Source organism: Entelurus aequoreus, linkage group LG05 (assembly GCF_033978785.1).
Source record: "Entelurus aequoreus isolate RoL-2023_Sb linkage group LG05, RoL_Eaeq_v1.1, whole genome shotgun sequence".
Lineage (NCBI taxonomy): Eukaryota > Metazoa > Chordata > Actinopteri > Syngnathiformes > Syngnathidae > Entelurus > Entelurus aequoreus.
This window is the reverse complement of record NC_084735.1, coordinates 43241564-43263037: the sequence shown is the minus strand read 5'-3', so window position 1 is coordinate 43263037 and position 21474 is coordinate 43241564. Positions and strand designations below refer to the sequence as shown.

The window sequence follows — 21474 nt, the reverse complement described above, 5'->3', positions numbered from 1 at the left end:
CATTACGGATGAAAGTCTAAGGGAATTTGTGAAGGAGCCCTTGAAACCAGAAATGCTTAAGGATTTGACAAAATTGTATAGTCCAGGGTTTTTCAACTGGTGGCTATGGAGCCGCATGTGGCTCTTCTGCCTCCTTGTTGTGGCTCCCTCAGGATTTTTTGAACCCCAAAGTGAGAAAAGTTAGCATTTTTAAAAAGAGTTCTATCATTTCCGACTGACTGTGAGGCCGTGAATGATATGAAAAGTCCTGAGGCAAAGAGGAAGGCAAATAAAAGGGACTGGAAGTCTATGTGTTTTGTTCAGCTTCTTGAGTGTGCAACCCCTTGGATAAGCTAACAATTAAAACTTGCTAAAAAAAAAAAAAAAAAAAAAAAAGAGTTTAAATACACATGGACAAATTGCTTTTCTTGTAAAATAAAAAAGCTTAAAACTTTTATGGGTTGTGTTAAGTTTTGCAGATATACTATTTTTTTTAGTGGAAGAGGCGGCAAAATGTTTCTTTTGATAGCAAAGGTTGTAGACCCCTGGTATAGTCTATTCACTTTCAGATATCATACCATACCATCACAGATGCTGGCTTTTGAACTTTGCGCTTAGAACAATCTGGATGGTTCTTTTCCTCTTTGGTCCGGAGGACACGACGTCCACAGTTTCCAAAAAAATGTGGACTCGTCAGACCACAGAACGCTTTTCCACTTTGCATCAGTCCATCTTAGATGAGCTCGGGCCCAGCGAAGCCGGCGGCGTTTCTGGGTGTTGTTGATGAAATGGATTTCGCTTTGCATAGGAGAGTTTTAACTTGCACTTACAGATGTAGCGACAAACTGTAGTTACAGACAGTGGTTTTCTGAAGTGTTCCTGAGCCCATGTGGTGATATCCTTTACACACTGATGTCGCTTTTTGATGCAGTACCGCCTGAGGGATCAAAGGTCACGGCATTCAATGTTACGTGCAGTGATTTCTCCAGATTCTCTTAACCTTTTGATGATAATACAGACCTTATATGGTGACATCCCTAAATTCCTTGCAATAGCTGGTTGAGAAATGTTGTTCTTAAACTGTTCGACAATTTGCTCACGCATTTGTTCACAAAGTGGTGACCTTCGCCCCATCCTTGTTTGTGAATGACTGAGCACTTCATGGAAGCTGCTTTTATACCCAATCATGGCACCCACCTGTTCCCAATTAGCCTGTTCACCTGTTGGATTTTCCAAATAAGTGTTTGATGAGCATTCCTCAATTTTCTCAGTCTTTTTTGCTACTTGTGCCAGCTTTTTTGAAACATGTTGCAGGCATCAAATTCCAAATGAGCTAATATTTGCAAAAAATAACAAGTTTTCCAGTTTGAACGTTAAGTATCTTGTCTTTGCCGTGTATTCAATTGAATATAGGTTAAAAAGGATTTGCAAATCATTGTATTCTGTTTTTATTTACCGTAATTTCCGGACTATAAGCCGCTACTTTTTCTCCTCGTTCTGGTCCCTGCGGCTTATACAAGGGTGCGGCTTATTTACAGCCTGTTCTTCTCCAACACCGACGAAGAGGATTTCGGTGGTTTTAGTACGCAGGAGGAAGACGATGACACAATGATTAAAGACTGACTTTTCATATACCGGTAGGCTGGTTATTTTGATAACGTACAGGCGAGCACTTTGTATTACTTTGCACCGTTGTATTATTTGTACTCTGCACGAATGCTGTTCGCCATGTCAAAGATGTGAAAGTTTGATTGAATGATTGAAAGATTTATTGTTAATAAATGGGACGCTTTGCGTTCCCAAACAGTCATCTCTGTCCCGACAATCCCCTCCGTGGTAGCAGGAACCCCTATATACTATGCTAATTACACATCAAAACCCTGCGTCTTATAGTCGGGTGCGGCTTATATATGGAGCAATCTGTATTTTCCCCTAAATTTAGCTGGTGCGGCTTATAGTCAGGTGCGGCTTATAGTCCGGAAATTACGGTACTATTTACACAACGTGCCAACTTCACTGGTGTTGGGTTTTGTACATTATACATATATTTTCTTTTAAGTAGTTACAGTACATTGGGATCACGGTCCAGATGAAATCGTTTGGAACGTCTGTCAGTACGGTCAATATACGTGTGGTCCCCTTCCGCTGAGGTCGCACACACAAAACAACAATGTGCTTTTTGATTTTTGACAGTTAATACAAAGTGGCATAATGGTCCTTTTATACTCATCTCAATGAATGGGGTGTCTAAATTGAAGCGATCAGAATAGATTTGATAGTTTTATGGAAGTTTCTTTCATCAGTTTAATATTAGTGGTGTACACTGCATCCAAACTTTAAGTGCGATATAATGTTTCACTTTCTCGGGGCTCTGGACTTATACTAGCTTAAAAGAGGCGCGCAAAACAAATAAACTCAAATCGACGGGAGAATAGGCAGAAGGTCAGATTTGACAAGGAACGCCCACATTTAAGGCCCTAAGTTAATTAATGAAACGATAAATTAAAATTAACTTGATAACTTTCCCGGCAGCGATAAACTGTCATGTCTGTGTGTGTCTCTTTTCTTCGTCTCTTCCTTCCAAACTGGGTGCAAGAGGGTTCACTCTGTCTATCGCTGTCAGGACCTAAGCATGTTCATTCAATAGCAGAACTACATGAACGGAATAAACCCTCTTGTCACTCATTCACAATCTTTGTCTCTGTGAGTGAAAGCTGGACTTGTAGGTTTTGACAGCAACAGAGCCTTGCTTGTCGCTAGTGAGAACCACCGCAAGGTAGCAACACTTAAAAGAGAAAAGTTGTGGGAATATGTTGGCTTCAAACCGAATGAGCAAGATCAGCCTATCAACACGAACAAACAAGAAAGAAAAAGACCCAAACTACAGCAAGTTTTGCTGACAGATATTAAGAGTCTATTTTATTTTCATTGCTTGTTTACCATATTTTTTGGACAACAGGGCGCACCAGATTATAAGGCAAACTGCCAATAAACAGGTCTACACAGGTGTATGTTCATGCAAAAGGCACACTGAATTATAGGGTGCATTAAAAGGGTCCTATTAGTGAAGTGAACTATATTTATATAGCGCCTTTTCTCTAGTGATTCGAAGCGCATCACATAGTGAAACCCATTATCTACATCTTTTAAGCTACATTTAAACCAGTGTGGAGCAGGTGGGTAGAGTGTCTTGCACAAGGACACAACAGCACGACTAGGATGGCGTAAGCAGGAATCGAACCTGGAACCCTCAAGTTGCTGGCACAGCCACTCTCCCAACTAAGCCACATCACCCCAAATATTCTAAAAAAACCAAAATGGTATTATAAATGGCAAAAGCAGAAGATGAATGCGCCACAACAAGACAGCGAAAAATAAGGAGAGACGCACTAAAAAATGTTGGGATTTATGCAGATCCCAAACACACAACAGCAGGTAGCAATAGTTGGTTTTGCACAATGAAAAACAAAACGCCAGATATGATGTCTCCTAATAGGTGCCATTTTGGGGTCGTTATACTCACACCATAATAATACCCGTATGTTGAAGCGCAGTACGTCTGATTATGGTAGCCGTATCAAGTGGTGCGGCTTCCAAGCTTACCAAAGTCGTATTAAAACATTTTGACAGTTGTTTTAGCGTTAGTGTGAGTAATGTTCTATATTCTCTATGAAACATAAAATTTTGGTGTTGCTTGCTTATGGGTACTTGCTAACACCATTTATTGAACAGGCGTCAACCTGCAGTCCACATATATCTTTTATGTGTGATTGTCATCTACTGGTCTCACTTACAAACTACACCATCTAACACATAAAATTGGTTCGAGGTTAGTAAGCACAACCAGAATTAATACGTAGATTAGGCGCTGAGGGCGCATTGTCAATTTTTGGGAAAATGAAAGGATTTTAAGTGTGCCTTATAATCTGAAAAATAAGGTACGTAATTAGGATAAATAAAAGTTTCTGATTTTTCAATTACAAAAGTAAAAAATGCAAATGAAAAAAGTTGACTTCGTTTTAACGGGTCACTTGCATTATAATTATTATATATTATGATTACATTGGTGCTTAATATGGTCGTAAAATAACAATAATAAACAATAGTATTATTTATCGGTCTTAAAATAACGCTGACAATAATATTGTTTAGCGTCAATAATTTGTAAAATAAAATATCGTCCAGCAAAATTTGTTATCGCCCCAGGCCTAATGTTAGCATGCTAATAGTTAGCAATTGTGAAAAGACAAAAGATCTGATTCTGAGGTGTACACTTGAAAAATTTGTTAAAAGACTAACATTCTAATGTTAGCATGCTACCAAAAATATATAACTCTTAGATTTAGTGTATACTTTCAAAATGAGCAAAATAGCGAGCATGCTAACATTAGCATGTGTATAGTTAGCATACAAGAAATAAAATATTTGACTGAGGTATATACCGGCAAAAATAACTAAAAAGCTAGCATGCTAACAAGATGGAGTCAAGTAAAAAAATAGATGTCTACCTGTCAAATGAGCAAAAAAGTTAGCATGCTTGCTGTTTGCTCTTGTTTCCCTCAACGTTAGGATGTTCGCAGTTAGCATACAAGAAAACACAAAAAAATTGACTTTGATGTACATACCTGCAAAATGAGATAAAAAAAGGTACCATTTTAATATTAGCATCTTATCAATTGACTAAAATTAGAACTGTGAAATGGTTTGAATCAATTGAGAAATGTGGCTGTAGTAAAAAAAAAAATGTATTAGAGAATGAGTGTTCCTTAAAAACGGGAAATTGGGAAAATGTATTTGTACATAAAAATGTTATAGCCTGAATGTCCTGAACAATTCTACATGTGTGAATGCTGAGCATAAATTCCCAGAGGATTGTCAATAGCAATGTATTGTATGTTAATTCTAGTGGAACAATAAACACTACAGCGTATAGCAACAGTGTGGCAAGAACCAGTATTTTGTAGGAGTTTTACTGGTGTCTATGGTCGCAGCTAATAACACACACACACTCACACACACACACACTGCTGATGTAGATTCATACATGCTAACCATTTCCTTATTATAAAAGAGAGATATCTTATAAATACGTGAGTAGTTTTACATGAATCAAGCAAAGTTTATTAGACGTTTGACTAATTTTATCCATGTGCCTGGTTGACATGAAGCAGACACATTTATGCACTGTTTGGTGCAAAAGTAGCCTGTAATTAGCTTTTAATAAAGATAACAATGCAGGAAAACGACCAAGTACCACTCGTTCTAATGTAAGGTCATTAAATGTTATTACACTGCAAGAACCATCCTACATTTAAGGTTCTTCTTAAGAGCTTCATTTAGAGCTGCATCATTTCCAAGCTGGCATTCATGACATCATGACTTTAATCTCAAAGTATTCACTCCTTTCCTCCCTTTTAGAGCCACAGAAGCCATTTGCTCATCTTTTTCCAGTTCAAGCCGTGTCCTCATAAGAGCTCTATATTTTCTGCACTGGTGGAAAAAGACGACATAATGCTTGCAAAGAGGCTTTTCCCCTGAGGCATACTTGGTTCTGTGCTCCTTTGCGTCTGTTTTGGTGACTCACTGTGCGCTTAGCTGTGACACCTTAATGCAGGACTGATACGGTTTAAAAAAAAAAAAAAAGTTGCTGTCTTTGTGTTTCTCCACAGAGCACGGTTGACAAGCTGATTAAGAAGACTAACCTGGCTCTGGTGGTGGGGAGCAGCAGCTGGAGGGAACAGTTTGTTAGTGCGGTCACTGTCAGTGCAGGTGAGTTGAAGTCTTCTTAAAAAGTCCCATCAGTTCACTACGCTGTGACCTGTGGAAGGTAAAAAAAAACAACAAACTCAGAGCTTCATCGACTTTTCCAGCTGCTTCTCATTAGTACCACCTCTGAAGCATCCAAATGTTCCAACTTAGAGGACAAACTTTTCAACATTCATTAAATATTTTCATAACTTTTGGGATGATACATTGACACCTCTGTCATGTCCTGAGGGGGTCTGTATCGCTTTCACTGGCACTTAGTGACTTTGGGGAGGGTGGCAGGAACCCTGCAGCACAAAAAACTACAAATGTTTTGACTTGCTTTACGGCACACGTCACTCCCTCTGTCCCCGTTTGTTAAAAAGACGGAAGTCGATGGGAACGCCTGCGTGCAATTACTGCTATCATGGCAGAAGCTGTAAAACAACCAAAGAAACAAAAAGTTTTGTCGGAGCTTACCCGGATGTTGATCAGGACAGGATCAACGTTGACCGGCTGGTGGGAGCTCAAAGACAAAGTATTCCAGATTGATGCTGTCTTGGCTATGTTCCTGCTGGACTAGTAAGTGACTTTCCACTTTCGCTCAAATCAAAATGATAATGCCAATGTTAGCTATCGGAAATTTGCGTGGTAGCAATAAAAAGCCACAAGCGTGATAGTTTCACTACTACTTCCTTAGAAAAAATCTCCCGCCAGTCTTTCTTTGCTTCGGACCTGCATCCGCCCGATACATTTTTGGTAGTAGTGTCATGTTTGTAGCTCAATCCAAGATCATTTCTTGATAGTGTCTACTATTTACCATCAGCACAGCCATTAGAGACGTAATGTTTGTGACAATATAACAGCAGACGTCATGTCAGTTCAATGCTATATGCGCTAGTCCTCACGAAATGTGGTTTTCTTCTGGCAAAACACTACCGCTTTGGTCCACTGGCGCCGCCAAAATCAACCAAAACTGAAAGTCCTTAAGTGGGGCTTTAAATGTTTCAATGTATTTATGGTAAATGCTATTGACAGTTTAACGATATCAACTCACTATTTATGTACCGCATTTTTCGGACCATAGGGCTCACCGGATTATAAGGCGCACTGCCGATGAACGGGTCTATTCAGGTCTATTTTCATACAAAACCTGCTCAGTGGCCTAGTGGTTAGAGTGTCTGCCCTGAGATCGGTAGGTCGTGAGTTCAAATGCCGGCCGAGTCATACCAAAGACTATAAAAATGGGACCCATTACCTCCCTGCTTGACACTCAGCATCAAGGGTTGGAATTGGGGGTTAAATCACCGCTGATGCTCACTGCTCCCCTCACCTCCCAGGGGGTGTAACAAGGGGATGGGTCAAATGCAGAGGGTAATTTCACCACATCTAGTGTGTGTGACTATCAGTGGTACTTTAACTTTATTAAGGCGCATTAAAGGGGTCACATCATGATTTTTTCTACATTTAAACACTTCCTTGTGGTCTACATAACATGTAATGGTGGTTTTTTGGTCAAAATGTTGAATTGATTAGCGCACAATTTTTTAGGACTTATGCAGATCCCAAATACAGATCAGCAGGTACCAGAAGGTAAGAAAAGTTGGTTTTGCATAATATTGCAAAACAAAACGGCAAATATGTCTGCTAATAGGTTCCATTTTGCGGTCCATATACACACACAATAATAATACTTGTATGTCTGACTACGGTAGCTGTAATGTGCCGACAATCCATCAAGCAGTGCGACTTCATAGCTTACCAAAGTCGTACTAAAACATTTTGACAGATTTTTGAGCACAGTGTGTAATGTTTTATATTCTCAATGAAACATTTAAAGTTTTGGTGTTGTTTACTGGCGTCATATTACAGTCTACACTCTTATGTGTGACTGCCATCTACTCGTCACACTTATCATTACACCATTATACCAAACAAAATTGCTTCGAGGTCGGTAAGCACAACCAGAATTATTCCGTACATTAGACGCACCAGGTTATAAGGCGCACTGTCGATTTTTAAGGAAACAAAAGGATTTTAAGTGCACCTTATAGTCCGAAAAATATGGTAGGTATTCACCAAGTTTGTAATTATTACCAAAAAACAACATGATTTTGAGAAAATAAAAATATCGACCAATCATATACTGATACTACCCTTGGTATCGATAACACCAATTCATGGATGGATCCACCCTCTTGCATGTTGTGTACCGACTGTGAAAATGCTGTTGCTGCTATACAAGCCTCTCTCTAAACTCCTTTAATCTACTTGTTAATTTATTGTTAATAACTGCTTACTTTCAGCTATAACGCGGTTCTTTTCAACACTTCTTCAACTTTATTAAGCACTTATTTTTTTTGGTGTTGTTTCAAGCTAGTTTAGCAGCTTCCCAGCTTGCTAGCTTGCTCCCGGTGTATAAAATGTTTAGCCTCATCCTCCAGGGAAAATGCTACTTCATATTGATACTTAAAGGGAAACTGCACTTTTTGGGGAATTTTGACTATCATTCACAATCATTATGACAGACATGAAAACGGATGGATTTTTTTTTAATGCATTCTAAATATTAAATAAACGTAAATAAAAGTCCACTTACAGCGGAGCCAATGGGAGCTCCTCTATTTCGCCCATTAAATCCAATAAATAACCTATCAAAAACTGCCAAAAATACTCCGTTTACATTTGGTGACTTGAATATTGACCAAGTATTAGTGATATTGTTGTTATAAGCACTAACGCACACAAGCTATTTATAGCGGCGCCGTGATCACTTCCGTGTCTCCCTATGTTTACATTATTGAGTGGTCTGCTGCTTCTTCACTTCCTTGCTCCATGTAAGTTTATTCTAGATCATAAATCATGCATCTCACCTGGACAGAAGAAGTCTGAGTAGGTATTCCGACAGGGCGGTACACTTTGACAGCCATTTAGAACTCGGAAATGGCCAGAAGGACACACAAAGACACTTGGATCCCTCCACCACTTCCCCCACCCCGTTTCTTTGCGAGAAGTATGAGACCTTCTTCACCTAAATGGGAATATATGAACACCCCAGCAGTTGGCATCCTAATGACAGCAGAACTTCCATGGTAAGTGATGTTTTATTATGCTAGTTGGCGCCCATAAAGTCTGCAGTGAGTAGTAATCAGTGATGAAGGAAAAAAAAAAAAGCAAACGTTGAGATGCTTAAAATGATCAAAATACGTGAATATTAAATGTTACTATAAATGTGCCCGTTTCTACATTACATCTATACTAAATACATTGTATGTATAAAACCTCAATGGAGGTGTTTGGTTGTTTTTTAAAGGCTTCGTAGGTGGAAATGCGCGTCTCCCATAGGTTCCATTGTAAGTACACTTTTGATTGCATTTATTTAATATTTAGAATGCAAACAAAAAACAACAACCGTCGTCATGTCTCTCTTAATGATTGTGAACGATAGGCAAAATTCCCAAAAAAGTGCAGTTCCCCTTTAAGATACAAAGAAATGTAGTATATTTGGCGTAATGGAAGCGATTATTCTAACTGGAATTAACTGCTAGCCACAGGCGGACTAAAAATAAATAGTGTCAGCCAAAGCAGATCAACATCTGTGATCGGCATTAAAACGGGGACGACGTGGCGCCGTTGGGAGAGTGGCCATGCCAGCAACGTGAGGGTTCCTTGTTCAATCCCCACCTTCTACCTAGCTCATCACGTCCGTTGTGTCCTTGAGCAAGACACTTCACCCTTGCTCCTGATGGGTCGTGGTTAGGGCCTTGCATGGCAGCTCCTGCCATCAGTGGGTGACTGTGGAAATAGTGTCAAAGCGATTTGAGTACCTTGAAGGTAGAAAAGCGCTATACAAGTATGACCCATTTAACATTTTAAAAGGCATTAATCGACAATGGCGGTCACGTACTTTTTCACAAAAATCGGTCGCAGGTACATGCCTGCTTTTCACCATTTGAGTCATAAAGTTTTACTGCATTCTAAAGCAAACAGGAGTCTTGTCCTAATCATCGTGTCATTCAGTCAAAGTCAGAAAATAGACCGTAAATATACAAACGAAAATACAGCGCTCCTATTTTTCATTAGCATTTTGGTTTTATTTTTGCTCTTCTTGCCTTTTAAGACAAATATAAAACGTTTCCTCTGCGTCGAAATGAGAAAATTTTACCATCTTGTCAACTACTATGTGAGGCTTGTTGTTTAGGTTGGCTTTTAATCAGTTCCCTCCAGGATTTTGCTGACTTTTTTGTGAATGTTGCAGCCTATTATACCTATTTTTGCGGAAGCTTTTTCCGCAAAGTTGCGATGGTTAGGAGATTTTTTATAAATGTATTTTAAGTGTTCTTTGTAACTGTGACACCCTGTAACGTGTGGTCACATTAAGTAATATAATTGTTTTCAAGAGCCATTGTTTTTTTGTTTCACAAACATTTATGTTGGCAGTTGTTTCTCCATTTTACCACTAGAGGGCATTCCCAGCACATTGAGTCGTTTTGTAAGGCAGGTTGTCCTGTTGTCATTTCTGTGTCCTTTACAGCAGTGGTTCTTAACCATAGAGGGCCGCCAAAAAAAACAGTTTCTCAGCTGTGGTCCGTATGGGCCGCAGCTGTACTCAATTGTAATACACATTTTCACCACTTGTGGCAGTAATGACAATATCAAACAAACAGAAGAAGTCTGGAACTAAAGTCATAGAAAAGTTTCTTAAGCACATAAATTATGGCTTAAGTGGTGAAGCTGTATTTTATTGTTTATTGTATTTTTTAATGACAGTTTAAGAAACATATTTTTTATTTTTTTTTTAAAATGTAGCAATGCATAGTTGTATGTAAATGTATTTTTCATCAGTTTTTATGAGTCTCTTTTAAAGTGTATCTGATTTGTATTTATTTCTTGTAATCAGCCTGACCTAAGCCTTGATCATGATAATTGTGATTAACACATGCTTTCATAATATAATATAATATAATATAATATAATATAATACTATAATTTATCAGTATATATTATATACTGTATATATAATATGTAAATATTACATATACGTTATATTTTATATTGCTACTATGGTACATTTTTTGTCTACTTTATACCTGGATTATCCTTTCCATCCTTTGTAACTGAGCCACTGTGTGGAACAATTTGCCTTGTGAATCAATAAAGTTTGTTTAAGTCTAAGTCTATATCATTTGAAAAAGTTGTACACTTTAAGTAGGTTAGATATAAATGTTGAAAACGCTTAAAATCAGGAATACGATGACTAATTCAGGGCCCGAGGTCAAAAGGATGAAGAAACACTGCTTTAAAAGACCACATGAGCCTCACGTCAAGGTTTCATTTGCTGGGCATTTTTACACATGTCACTGTTGTGCGATCGTACAATTTTACTGGCCTGCTTTTATTTTGAAGGCCTGCCTTCACCAGCTACAGTCAAATAAGTAAATAAAAAAGTGAGAAAGAACCATTCTACTTTACGATCGTACAATGTTTTTACAAGCATACAATTCTGCAGCTGTGCGCTTAATTATTGCAACCACACTCTCTCTCAAAAGCCAGAGAAGTTGATGAAAAATTAATGTGACATCCTTAAAAACTGAAATGGCCAGCCCTGCCGTGTCTACACAATTAATGGCTATTAAGTATATATGGCCATGTTTGTGCTTTTTTTTAAAAATGTAATATAATATTTAACACGTTTTCACCCTTTTAGTTAAAACTCATTTGGTTTTAGAATATTTTCGATGTGCACTATTGCACGTAACATCGGGGCTGAAAGATGATGATTGCTCATCCGATGTGTCATTTTTTTGAACATGCTCTTCTAGCTATGTTCTCCTCTCCTGTTCACAGAGGTTTGTGTACGGAGTTTATAAATAGAAGCACACTTCCTGACATTATACAAGGCCCTCTCAGTGAATCCCACAGTTATACACTCTCCAGTACACAAGATGCAATACAGTTCAAATAAAAAATGAGGCAAAATGTTAGAAAACATTTTAATAATTAGTAATAAAATGGTAAATGGGTTATACTTGTATAGCGCTTTTCTACCTTCAAGGTACTCAAAGCGCTTTGACACTATTTCCACATTCACCCATTCACACACACATTCACACACTGATGGCGGGAGCTGCCATGCAAGGCGCTAAACACGACCCATCAGGAGCAAGGGTGAAGTGTCTTGCTCAAGGACACAACGGAAGTGACGAAGTTGGTAGAAAGTGGGGATTGAACCAGGAACCCTCAGGTTGCTGGCATATATATATAATAATATAATAATAAAATAATAATAATGAATTTTGTTAAAATTTGTTAAAATCTCAAAGTGCTACAAAATTATTTTTTTTTTAAGTAAAAAAAAAAAAAAAAAAGTTAGAATATAGAATAGAAAATTAAAATGTAAATCAATCAATCAATCAATCAATGTTTATTTATATAGCCCTAAATCACAAGTGTCTCAAAGGGCTGTACAAGCCACAACGACATCCTCGGTACAGAGCCCACATACGGGCAAGGAAAACTCACCCCAGTGGGACGTCAATGTGAATGACTATGAGAAACCTTGGAGAGGACCGCATATGTGGGTAACCCCCCCCCCCTCCTCTAGGGAAATAAAAACATGAAAACACTATTTAAAACATAGATAAAATAGAAATAAAAACATGAAAGCACTGGATAAAACAGATAGGCAAGCAGTGCATTTAGAAACAAGAAGGCAGAGAAATTAGATAAAAGCTGTGCTAAAAAGGTGGGTTTTTAGTGCCTTCTTAAAGGCCTACTGAAATGAATTTTTTTTTAATTTAAACGGGGATATCAGATCCATTCTATGTGTCATACTTGATCATTTCGCGATATTGCCATATTTTTACTGAAAGGATTTAGTAAAGAACAACGACGATAAAGTTCGCAACTTTTGCTCGCTGATCAAAAAAAAGCCTTGCCCCTACCGGAAGTAGCGTGACGTAGTCAATTGAACAGCTCCTCACATTTTCCTATTATTTACAATGCAGCTAGAGCGATTCAGACCGAGAAAGCGACGATTACCCCATTAATTTGAGCGAGGACGAAAGATTTGTGGATGAGGTACGTTAGAGTGAATGACTAGAATGCAGTGCAAGACATATCTTTTTTCGCTCTGACCGTAACTTAGGTACAAGCTGGCTCATTGGATTCCACACTCTCTCCTTTTTCTATTGTGGATCACGGATTTGTATTTTAAACCACCTCGGATACTATATCCTCTTGAAAATGAGAGTCGAGAACGCGAAATGGACATTCACAGTGACTTTTATCTCCATGACAATACATCGACGAAACACTTTAGCTACGGAGCTAACGTGATAGCATCGTGCTTAACTGCATATAGAAACAAAATAAATAAATCCCTGACTGGAAGGATAGACAAAAGATCAACAATACTATTAAACCAGGGACATGTAAATACACGGTTAATGCTTTCCAGCCTGCCGAAGGTTAACAATGCTGTTGCTAACGACGCCATTGAAGCTAACTTAGCTATGGAGCTAACGTGATAGCATCGATCTCAAAAGCAGATAGAAACAAAATAAATAAACCCCTGACTGGAAGGATAGACAGAAAATCAACAATACTATTAAACCATGAACATGTAAATACACGGTTAATGCTTTCCAGCTTGGCAAAGCTTAAAAATGCTGTTGCTAACGACGCCATTGAAGGTAACTTAGTATAACGAGACCTCACAGAGCTATGATAAAAACATTAGCGCTCCACCTACGCCAGCCAGCCCTCATCTGCTCATCAACACCCGTGCTCACCTGCGTTCCAGTGATCGACGGAAGGATTAAGGACTTCACCACGATCATCCGTGCGGTCGGTGGCTAGCGTCGGCTAGCGCGTCTGCTATCCGAGTCAAGTCTTCCTGGTTGTGTTGCTGTATTCCGTCGCTAATACACCGATCCCACCTACAACTTTCTTCTTTGCAGTCTTCATTGTTCATTAAACAAATTGCAAAAGATTCACCAACACAGATGTCCAGAATACTGTGGAATTATGAGATGAAAACAGAGCTATTTTGTATTGGATTCAATGGGGTACCAATACTTCTGTTTCACTGGCTACGTCACGCGCATACGTCATCATCCAAAGGCGTTTTCAACCGGAAGTTTAGCGGGAAATTTAAAATTGCACTTTATAAGTTAACCCGGCCGTATTGGCATGTGTTGCAATGTTAAGATTTCATCATTGATATATAAACTATCAGACTGCGTGGTCGGTAGTAGTGGGTTTCAGTAGGCCTTTAAAACGGTCGACCGACTGTGGTGCTCTAAGATGGTCGGGGAGAGCGTTCCAGAGTTCGGGTGCGGTCGAGCAGAAAGCCCGGCGGCCCATTGTTTGTAGGTTTGTCCGATATAACATGTTGTTCATATAACATGAATAACTAGAAAGTGCTGTATGTGTTTTAATGGCAGCTTCCTCACCTTTTGCAGGTGATGATGATGAGGAAGAGAGCGGCGAGGAGCGGCTGCCCTCCTGCTTTGACTACATAATGCACTTCCTGACAGTTTTCTGGAAAGTCCTATTTGCTTTCGTCCCGCCCACCGAGTACTGGAACGGCTGGGCCTGCTTCTTTGTCTCCATCTCCTTAATTGGCGTCCTGACAGCTGTAACCGGGGACCTGGCCTCTCATTTCGGGTGCACTGTTGGGCTGAAGGACTCGGTGACCGCCGTGGTATTCGTGGCCCTGGGCACGTCTGTCCCAGGTGAGTGTCTACTGCTGTTACGTCTGATTTCTACAGGAGCAGCTGCTTGGGAGGAACGGTGTAACCTTTGCCTCGCTGTGTGTCTTAACGAGTTGTATCGCTGACAGTGCTGGCCCAGCTGCAATGTCTTAAATATTATCAAAAACAGTTTTCTTATATCTTAGCTTTACTGTACACATCGCCTCTCTAGCCATTTTGCGGATGTTTGTAAATCAATCTTGTATTCATTTGTTTTTACACCACTCATTTAGTTCATATGTTCAGTAGGAAGGGGACTCATATGGCCCCATTCGTCGCGGTTTACCTGACACATGAAAAGTGATGAATTGTGGGGGTGCACTTTCCATGTCAGCCACCAGATGGCAGTAGAGTGTAGAGTGGCCTACGTGCTAACCACTAAAGCCAGTCTAAAGCCTACACATTATTAAGGTAAAGTTAAAGTACCAATGATTGTCACACACACACAAGGTGTGGTGAAATGATTCTCTGCATTTGACCCATCACCCTTGATCACCCCCTGGGAGGTGAAAGGAGCAGTGAGAAGCAGCGGTGGCCGCGCCCGGGAATCATTTTTGGTGATTTAACCCCCAATTCCTACCCTTGATGCTGAGTGTCAAGCAGGGAGGTAATGGGTCCTATTTTTATAGTCTTTGGTATGACTCGGCCGGGGGTTGAACTCACAACCTGTCGATCTGCTGTGTGCTGCAGGGGTCAATACTGGACCAAAATTGTTTTAACTTCTACATATATATACATATATACAGTATATATATATATATATATATATATATATATATATATATATATACATATATACAGTATATATATATATATATATATATATATATATATATATATATATATATATATATATATATATATATATATATATATATATATATATATATATATATATATCAATGGAGTGAAGGAAATAACATTTATTGGTGTTATAATAAACACAATGAATTAAAACATAAAAAAAGTACAACATAAAGTAGCAATACATATTTCAAAAGTAAAAACTATGCTAAATATGTTCTTTACCAAAATCACTCCATATTCTCTTCTGCTCGCTAGTGTTACCATACAGTACCTGAATTATTGTGTAGAACGATGGGGAAACCATTATAAAAGTATACACCGGTCACTAGCTGTGCTATACATAAAACAATACTGTATTGGTACCACGGGGAAGGAGACGGCACAGAGGCAGGTGAACGATTTAGGCTTAGGCGTTTTTATCATAATGAGGGTATGAAGTGTATAACTCAGGGGTCGGCAACCCAAAATGTTGAAAGAGCCATATTGGCAGAGGTGGGACCAAGTCATTGCTTTGCAAGTCACAAGTAAGTCTCAAGTCTTTGCCCTCAAGTCTCGAGTCAAGTCCCGAGTCAAGACAGGCAAGTCCCGAGTCAAGTCCAAAGTCAAGACTGGAAAGTCTCAAGTCAAGTCACAAGTCCTGCATTTTGAGTTTCGAGTCCTTTCAAGTCCTTTTAACCACAGACTAATATATTTACACAGATTGTGTATGCTTTTAAACCGCTGTATTTATTTATTAAAACAAGTGCATTTGAAATAGCAGGAAAGAAAATAGTGCTGACATTGCACTTCATAATAGCACTATTAACCAGTCATTTTAATAGTTTAAACAATTTTAAACATTTAACTCATTCCTTTACAAAATAAACACATTTGCAAAAACAAGTGCAACTGTACTTATTTGTACAAAAGTGATAACATTGTATTTCCATGGCATATTGCATTGTAACTGGCTCCACAGCAGTTTCTATTCTGTTCTTACCTTATCTCATTGATCTCATCTCATACTGTATGTGTGTTGATATGTGTGTACACATGAAAAACATAACAAATACATGAACATAACAATGAACAGAGTTGTACTTTTTAGATGTCAGGACCCTATGCAATATGTACACATATTCTTAATGTAGTATATATTTTAACTGACCTTTATTTGACTATGTTTGTCTTTTTGTAGGTGGCTAAAATACGCGGTGCTGCTGACCGCCGTCTAACGTTATGTTACTGTGTGTGATACATTGACTAACGTAACGTTATGTGTAGGTACCTCATGCAACCCTGGTTAAAAAATCACTTGACAAAAAATATGAATAAGGTAGCAAACTGCAGTGGACGCAACATATTGCCGTGTTTGAAATGACGTTATAACCATAAACATCTTATAAGTAGACGCAATATTGGTTGCTGTGACGCGAGCAATTTGCATCTTGAAGTGGTGATGAGGAGCCGGCGAGCAGCCTAAACTGACAGTTGACAGGTAGAAAACAAAGATGCTAAACTGACAGTTGACAGGTAGAAAACAAAGATGCTAAACTGACAGTTGACAGGTAGAAAACAAAGATGCCGGGCTGGTGTTCAGCGTTTTCCTGCTCAAATGAGCGGACTGTTGAAAATAGGAATCGGGGGATTACTTTTCACAAGTAAGATTTAACATTAAAGGCCTACTGAAATGAATTTTTTTAATTTAAATGGGACAAGCAGATCCATTCTATGTGTCATACTTGATCATTTCGCGATATTGCCATATTTTTGCTGAAAGGATTTAGTAGAGAAAATCGACGATAAAGTTCGCAACTTTTGCTCGCTGATCAAAAAAGCCTTGCCTGTACCGGAAGTAGCGTGACGTCACAGGAGCTAGTATTCCTCCCAATTCCCCGTTGTTTACAATGGAGCGAGAGATTCGGAGCGACAAAGCGATGATTACCCCATTAATTTGAGCGAGGATGAAAGATTCGTAGATGAGGAACGTTGCAGTGAAGGATTACAGAGGCAGTGATGGACGTATCTTTTTTCGCTCTGACCGTAACTTAGGTACAAGCTGGCTCATTGGATTCCACACTCTCTCCTTTTTCAATTATGGATCACGGATTTGTATTTTAAACCACCTCGGATACTATATCCTCTTGAAAATGAGAGTCGAGCACGCGAAATGGAAATTTAAAGTGACTTTTATCTCCACGACAATACATCGGTGGCACACTTAGCTACTGAGCTAACGTGATAGCATCGTTCTCAAATGAAGATAGAAACAAAAGAAATAAACCCCTGACTGGAAGGATAGACAGAAGATCAACAATACTATTAAACCATGTACATGTAACTACACGGTTCAAAATTCTCAGCCTGGTAAGGCTTAACAATGCTGTTGCTAACGACGCTAAGGCTAATTTAGCAACTTAGCAACCGGACCTCACAGAACTATGATAAAAACATTAGCGCTCCACCTACGCCAGCCAGCCCTCATCTTCCCATCAACAGCCGTGCTCACCTGCGTTCCAGCGATCGACGGCGCGACGAAAGACTTCATCCGTGGGTTTGGCTGCAAGCATCGACTAGGCGTAGTAAGTAGTCCTTGTTGTGTTGCTGTAAGTTTTGTACTTAGCCGCTAATACGCCTAATCAGCCTCCATTGTTCATTAAACAAATTGCAAAAGATTCACCAACACAGATGTCCAGAATACTGTGGAATTTTGTCGAAGAAAACAAGAGGTTTTTGTATCGGGTCGATGGGGTACAACCACTTCCGTGGATTTTGTGACGTCACGCGCATAAATCATATCCAAAGGAGTTTTTCAACCGGAAGTGTGGCGGGAATTTTAAAATTGCACTTTATTAGTTAACCCGGCTGTATTGGCATGTGTTTCAATGTTAAGATTTCATCATTGATATATAAACTATCAGACTGCGTGGTCGGTAGTAGTGGCTTTCAGTAGGCCTTTAATGTACTATTGGTTGTATTTTATGAAAATAACATTACCACAGAGTTGAGAAGGAGCAAAGATCTTCAATATTTGTATGTGAAAATCACAAATAAATCCTCTGGGGAAGGATGACGCCCCTACAGGGGTTTGGTTTACAAACTTTCTGCCCCACCTAAAACAAAATTCACCAGCCGCCATTGATTATGATGCATTCTCATTTTAGGCAAAATATAAGACAATACTTTCTTAACAGTATAATTGTAACCAGGAATAAGTCTTCAAGTAACAATATTCAAATACTAACATTGTTGGGTAAAACAGAATTCGGTTTTATTCTGAATCCAGTGAAACAGATTGGTGGTTTTAGCTGATATAAAGACTTTCAGGTGTTTATATATGTTTAAGTATTTGGCAGACGCTTTTATCCAAAGCGACATACATAAAAAATACATATATAACAATCACTGTAAACATGATAATTTAAGGGAAGAATGTAATACAAAATATCAATACAAAGTGTCACGACAGAATAAACTCTCTGCTGCTGCAGCAACAGAGATACGGTCTATAAGATATATAGATATCTAATGTATTCATACATTGTTTATGTAGCATAGTAACGTAATCATATTGTTTCTTCCATTTAAAAATAGCTGACTGTTTTTTCCCCCCTTCTCTGGGATTATATTCCCAGTTTTAATCTCGGACGTCTGGTCACTTATAGCGTATAAGAATATTCTATTACTGTTAAGCAAACTATGAATAATAAAACATGTGTCCGTTATCATAGCTACACGTATGACAAAAAAGCGCGTGAAAATGAGTGGTATTCAGTGAGGTAAAATGAATTAAATGCGCTGACAGTTCATTGCTCCTGCCAAATGAATTGCACTGAGTGGAGCGGATCACCACTCCAAGATGGCGGCCCCGCGTCTCGTCTGCGCCAGTAGGCAGTAGCGCTCGATGCTGTGTACCCTTATAAGATGTCTATGGTTATGACGTTAGCAGTGAGTTTACAGCCTCACTTATTTAACTACACAGCAAATAAAAGTCACGTTACTTAGCCAATAAACGTTATCTTACATTCAAAACTTACCCGTCTTAGTGCAACTTCAATTGTCGAACGAAGTTGGAAGTTGTTGCGTCTCCGTCTGTAATATTCGAACTGCGTGATTTGCATACGGCAATTCGTTGACCAAGTCGTAGTTTTTATACCCGAACGAAACCAACTTTGGTATAAATCTTTCTCACTGGCGCGTTGTTTGACAACTCTTGTTCAGTGGTTGTCCTGCAATTTGATTGGATCAATGCTGTGTGATGAAAACAATGTAGATCTCATTTGATTGGCTGTTGTACTGAGAGCACACACGCTGACACGCAGCACACACGCTGACAGATAGACAGACACGTACAAAATGAAAGCTATGGAGCGCTCCCAATTAACTTTTTAAGCTTTAGGTTTTGGGGAAAGTAGCAAGTCATGTCAAGTCAAAAGGCTCAAGTCCAAGTGAAGTCACAAGTCATTGATGTTAAAGTCTAAGTCGAGTTGCAAGTCTCCTTACATTTTGTCAAGTCGAGTCTAAAGTCATCAAATTCATGACTCGAGTCTGACTCGAGTCCAAGTCATGTGACTCGAGTCCACACCTCTGCATATTGGAGCAAAAATACAAAAACAAATCTGTCTGGAGCCGCAACAAATTAGAAGCCATATTACATACAGATAGTGTGTCATGAGATATACATTGAATTGAGATGACTTAAAGGACACTAAATGAGCTCAAATATAGCTACAAATGAGGCATAATGATGCAATATGTACATATAGCTAGCCTAAATAGCATGTTAGCATCGATTAGCTTGCAGTCATGCAGTGACCAAATATGTTTGATTAGCACTCCACACAAGTCAATAACATCAACAAAACTCACCTTTGTGTATTCACGCACAACGTTAAAAGTTTGGTGGACAAAATGAGACAGAAAAAGAAGTGGCATAAAACACGTCCTAGAAAGTCGGCGAAAGTTATACATGTAAACAAACTAAGGTGAGTTCAAGGACCGCCAAAATTAGTAGGACAAAACGGCGCTCGCCAAATACTCGAATCAGTGAAGCATGTTTAATACAAACAGTGTACTTTATAACAATTAGGGAGGTTTGTGTCATGTTTGTCCTCCTACAGAAACCATATTAAAACAAAAAATATATATTTTTTCCCCTCATCTTTTTCCATTTTTCATACATTTTTGAAAAAGCTTCAGAGAGCCACTAGGGCGGCGCTAAAGAGCCGACCCCTGGTATAACTAGACCAGGGGTCAGCAACTCGCGGCTCCGGAGCCGCATGCGGCTCTTTGACCACTCTGATGCAGCTCAGCTGCATACTTGCCGACCCTCCCGGTTTTCCCAGGAGTTTTACGGACGTCAGTGCCTCTCCTAGTGATCTCCCGGGGTTAATATTCTCCGATTTTCACCCTAACAATTAAATTAAGAGTGTACCTTAGCAGTACTGCAATAAGTGTCCTCTATAGCCTGCACAATTCGCATGACAGCCCAGCCACATGTTGTATGCAGCTTCTGCTTGCTAACGTAGGAGACAGCAAGCCAGGCATACTTGGTCAACAGCCACACAGCTTACACTGACGGTAGCCGTTTAAAACAACTTTAAAACTGTTACATTACAAATATGCGCCACACTGTGAACCCACACCAAAAAAGAATGACAAACACATTTCTGGAGAACCTCCGCACCGTAACACAACAAAAACACAACACAGCAAATACCCAGAATCGCATGCAGCCAGTCTACATTATACACCCCCGCTACCACCAAACACCCCCATACATTAACCCCCCCCCCCCCCCCCCCGTGCGTCGGTTGAGGTGGGCGGGGTTTGGTGGTAGGGGGGGGGGGGTAGACCAGAAGAGTTAGGGCTGCATGGGATTCTGGGTGTTTGTTTTGTTGTGTTTATGTTGTGTTTATATTGTGTTACAGCGCGGATGTTCTCCAGAAATGTGTTTGTCATTCTTTTTTGGTGTGGGTTCACAGTGTGGCGCATATTTGTAACGTAACAGTGTTAAAGTTGTTATATACGACCACCGTCAGCAGAGGTGTGGACTCGAGTCACATGACTTGGACTCGAGTCAGACTCGAGTCATGAATTTGATGACTTTGGACTCGACTTGACAAATTGTAAAGAGACTTGCAACTCGACTTAGACTTTAACATCAATGACTTGTGACTTCACTTGGACTTGAGCCTTTTGACTTGAC

At 39.3% G+C, this 21474-nt stretch overlaps 1 protein-coding gene across 1 annotated transcript in view; it reads left to right on the top strand.

Moving 5' to 3' along the window:
- The window catches only part of slc8a4a (solute carrier family 8 member 4a), a 114443-nt gene that overhangs the window by 80532 nt on the left and 12437 nt on the right, over positions 1-21474 (top strand). Inside the window, exons 7-8 of the mRNA XM_062048148.1 lie at positions 5649-5748; positions 14190-14462. Of these exons, the coding sequence (XP_061904132.1) occupies positions 5649-5748; positions 14190-14462 (373 nt within the window). The remainder of the gene's footprint in view (positions 1-5648; positions 5749-14189; positions 14463-21474) is intronic.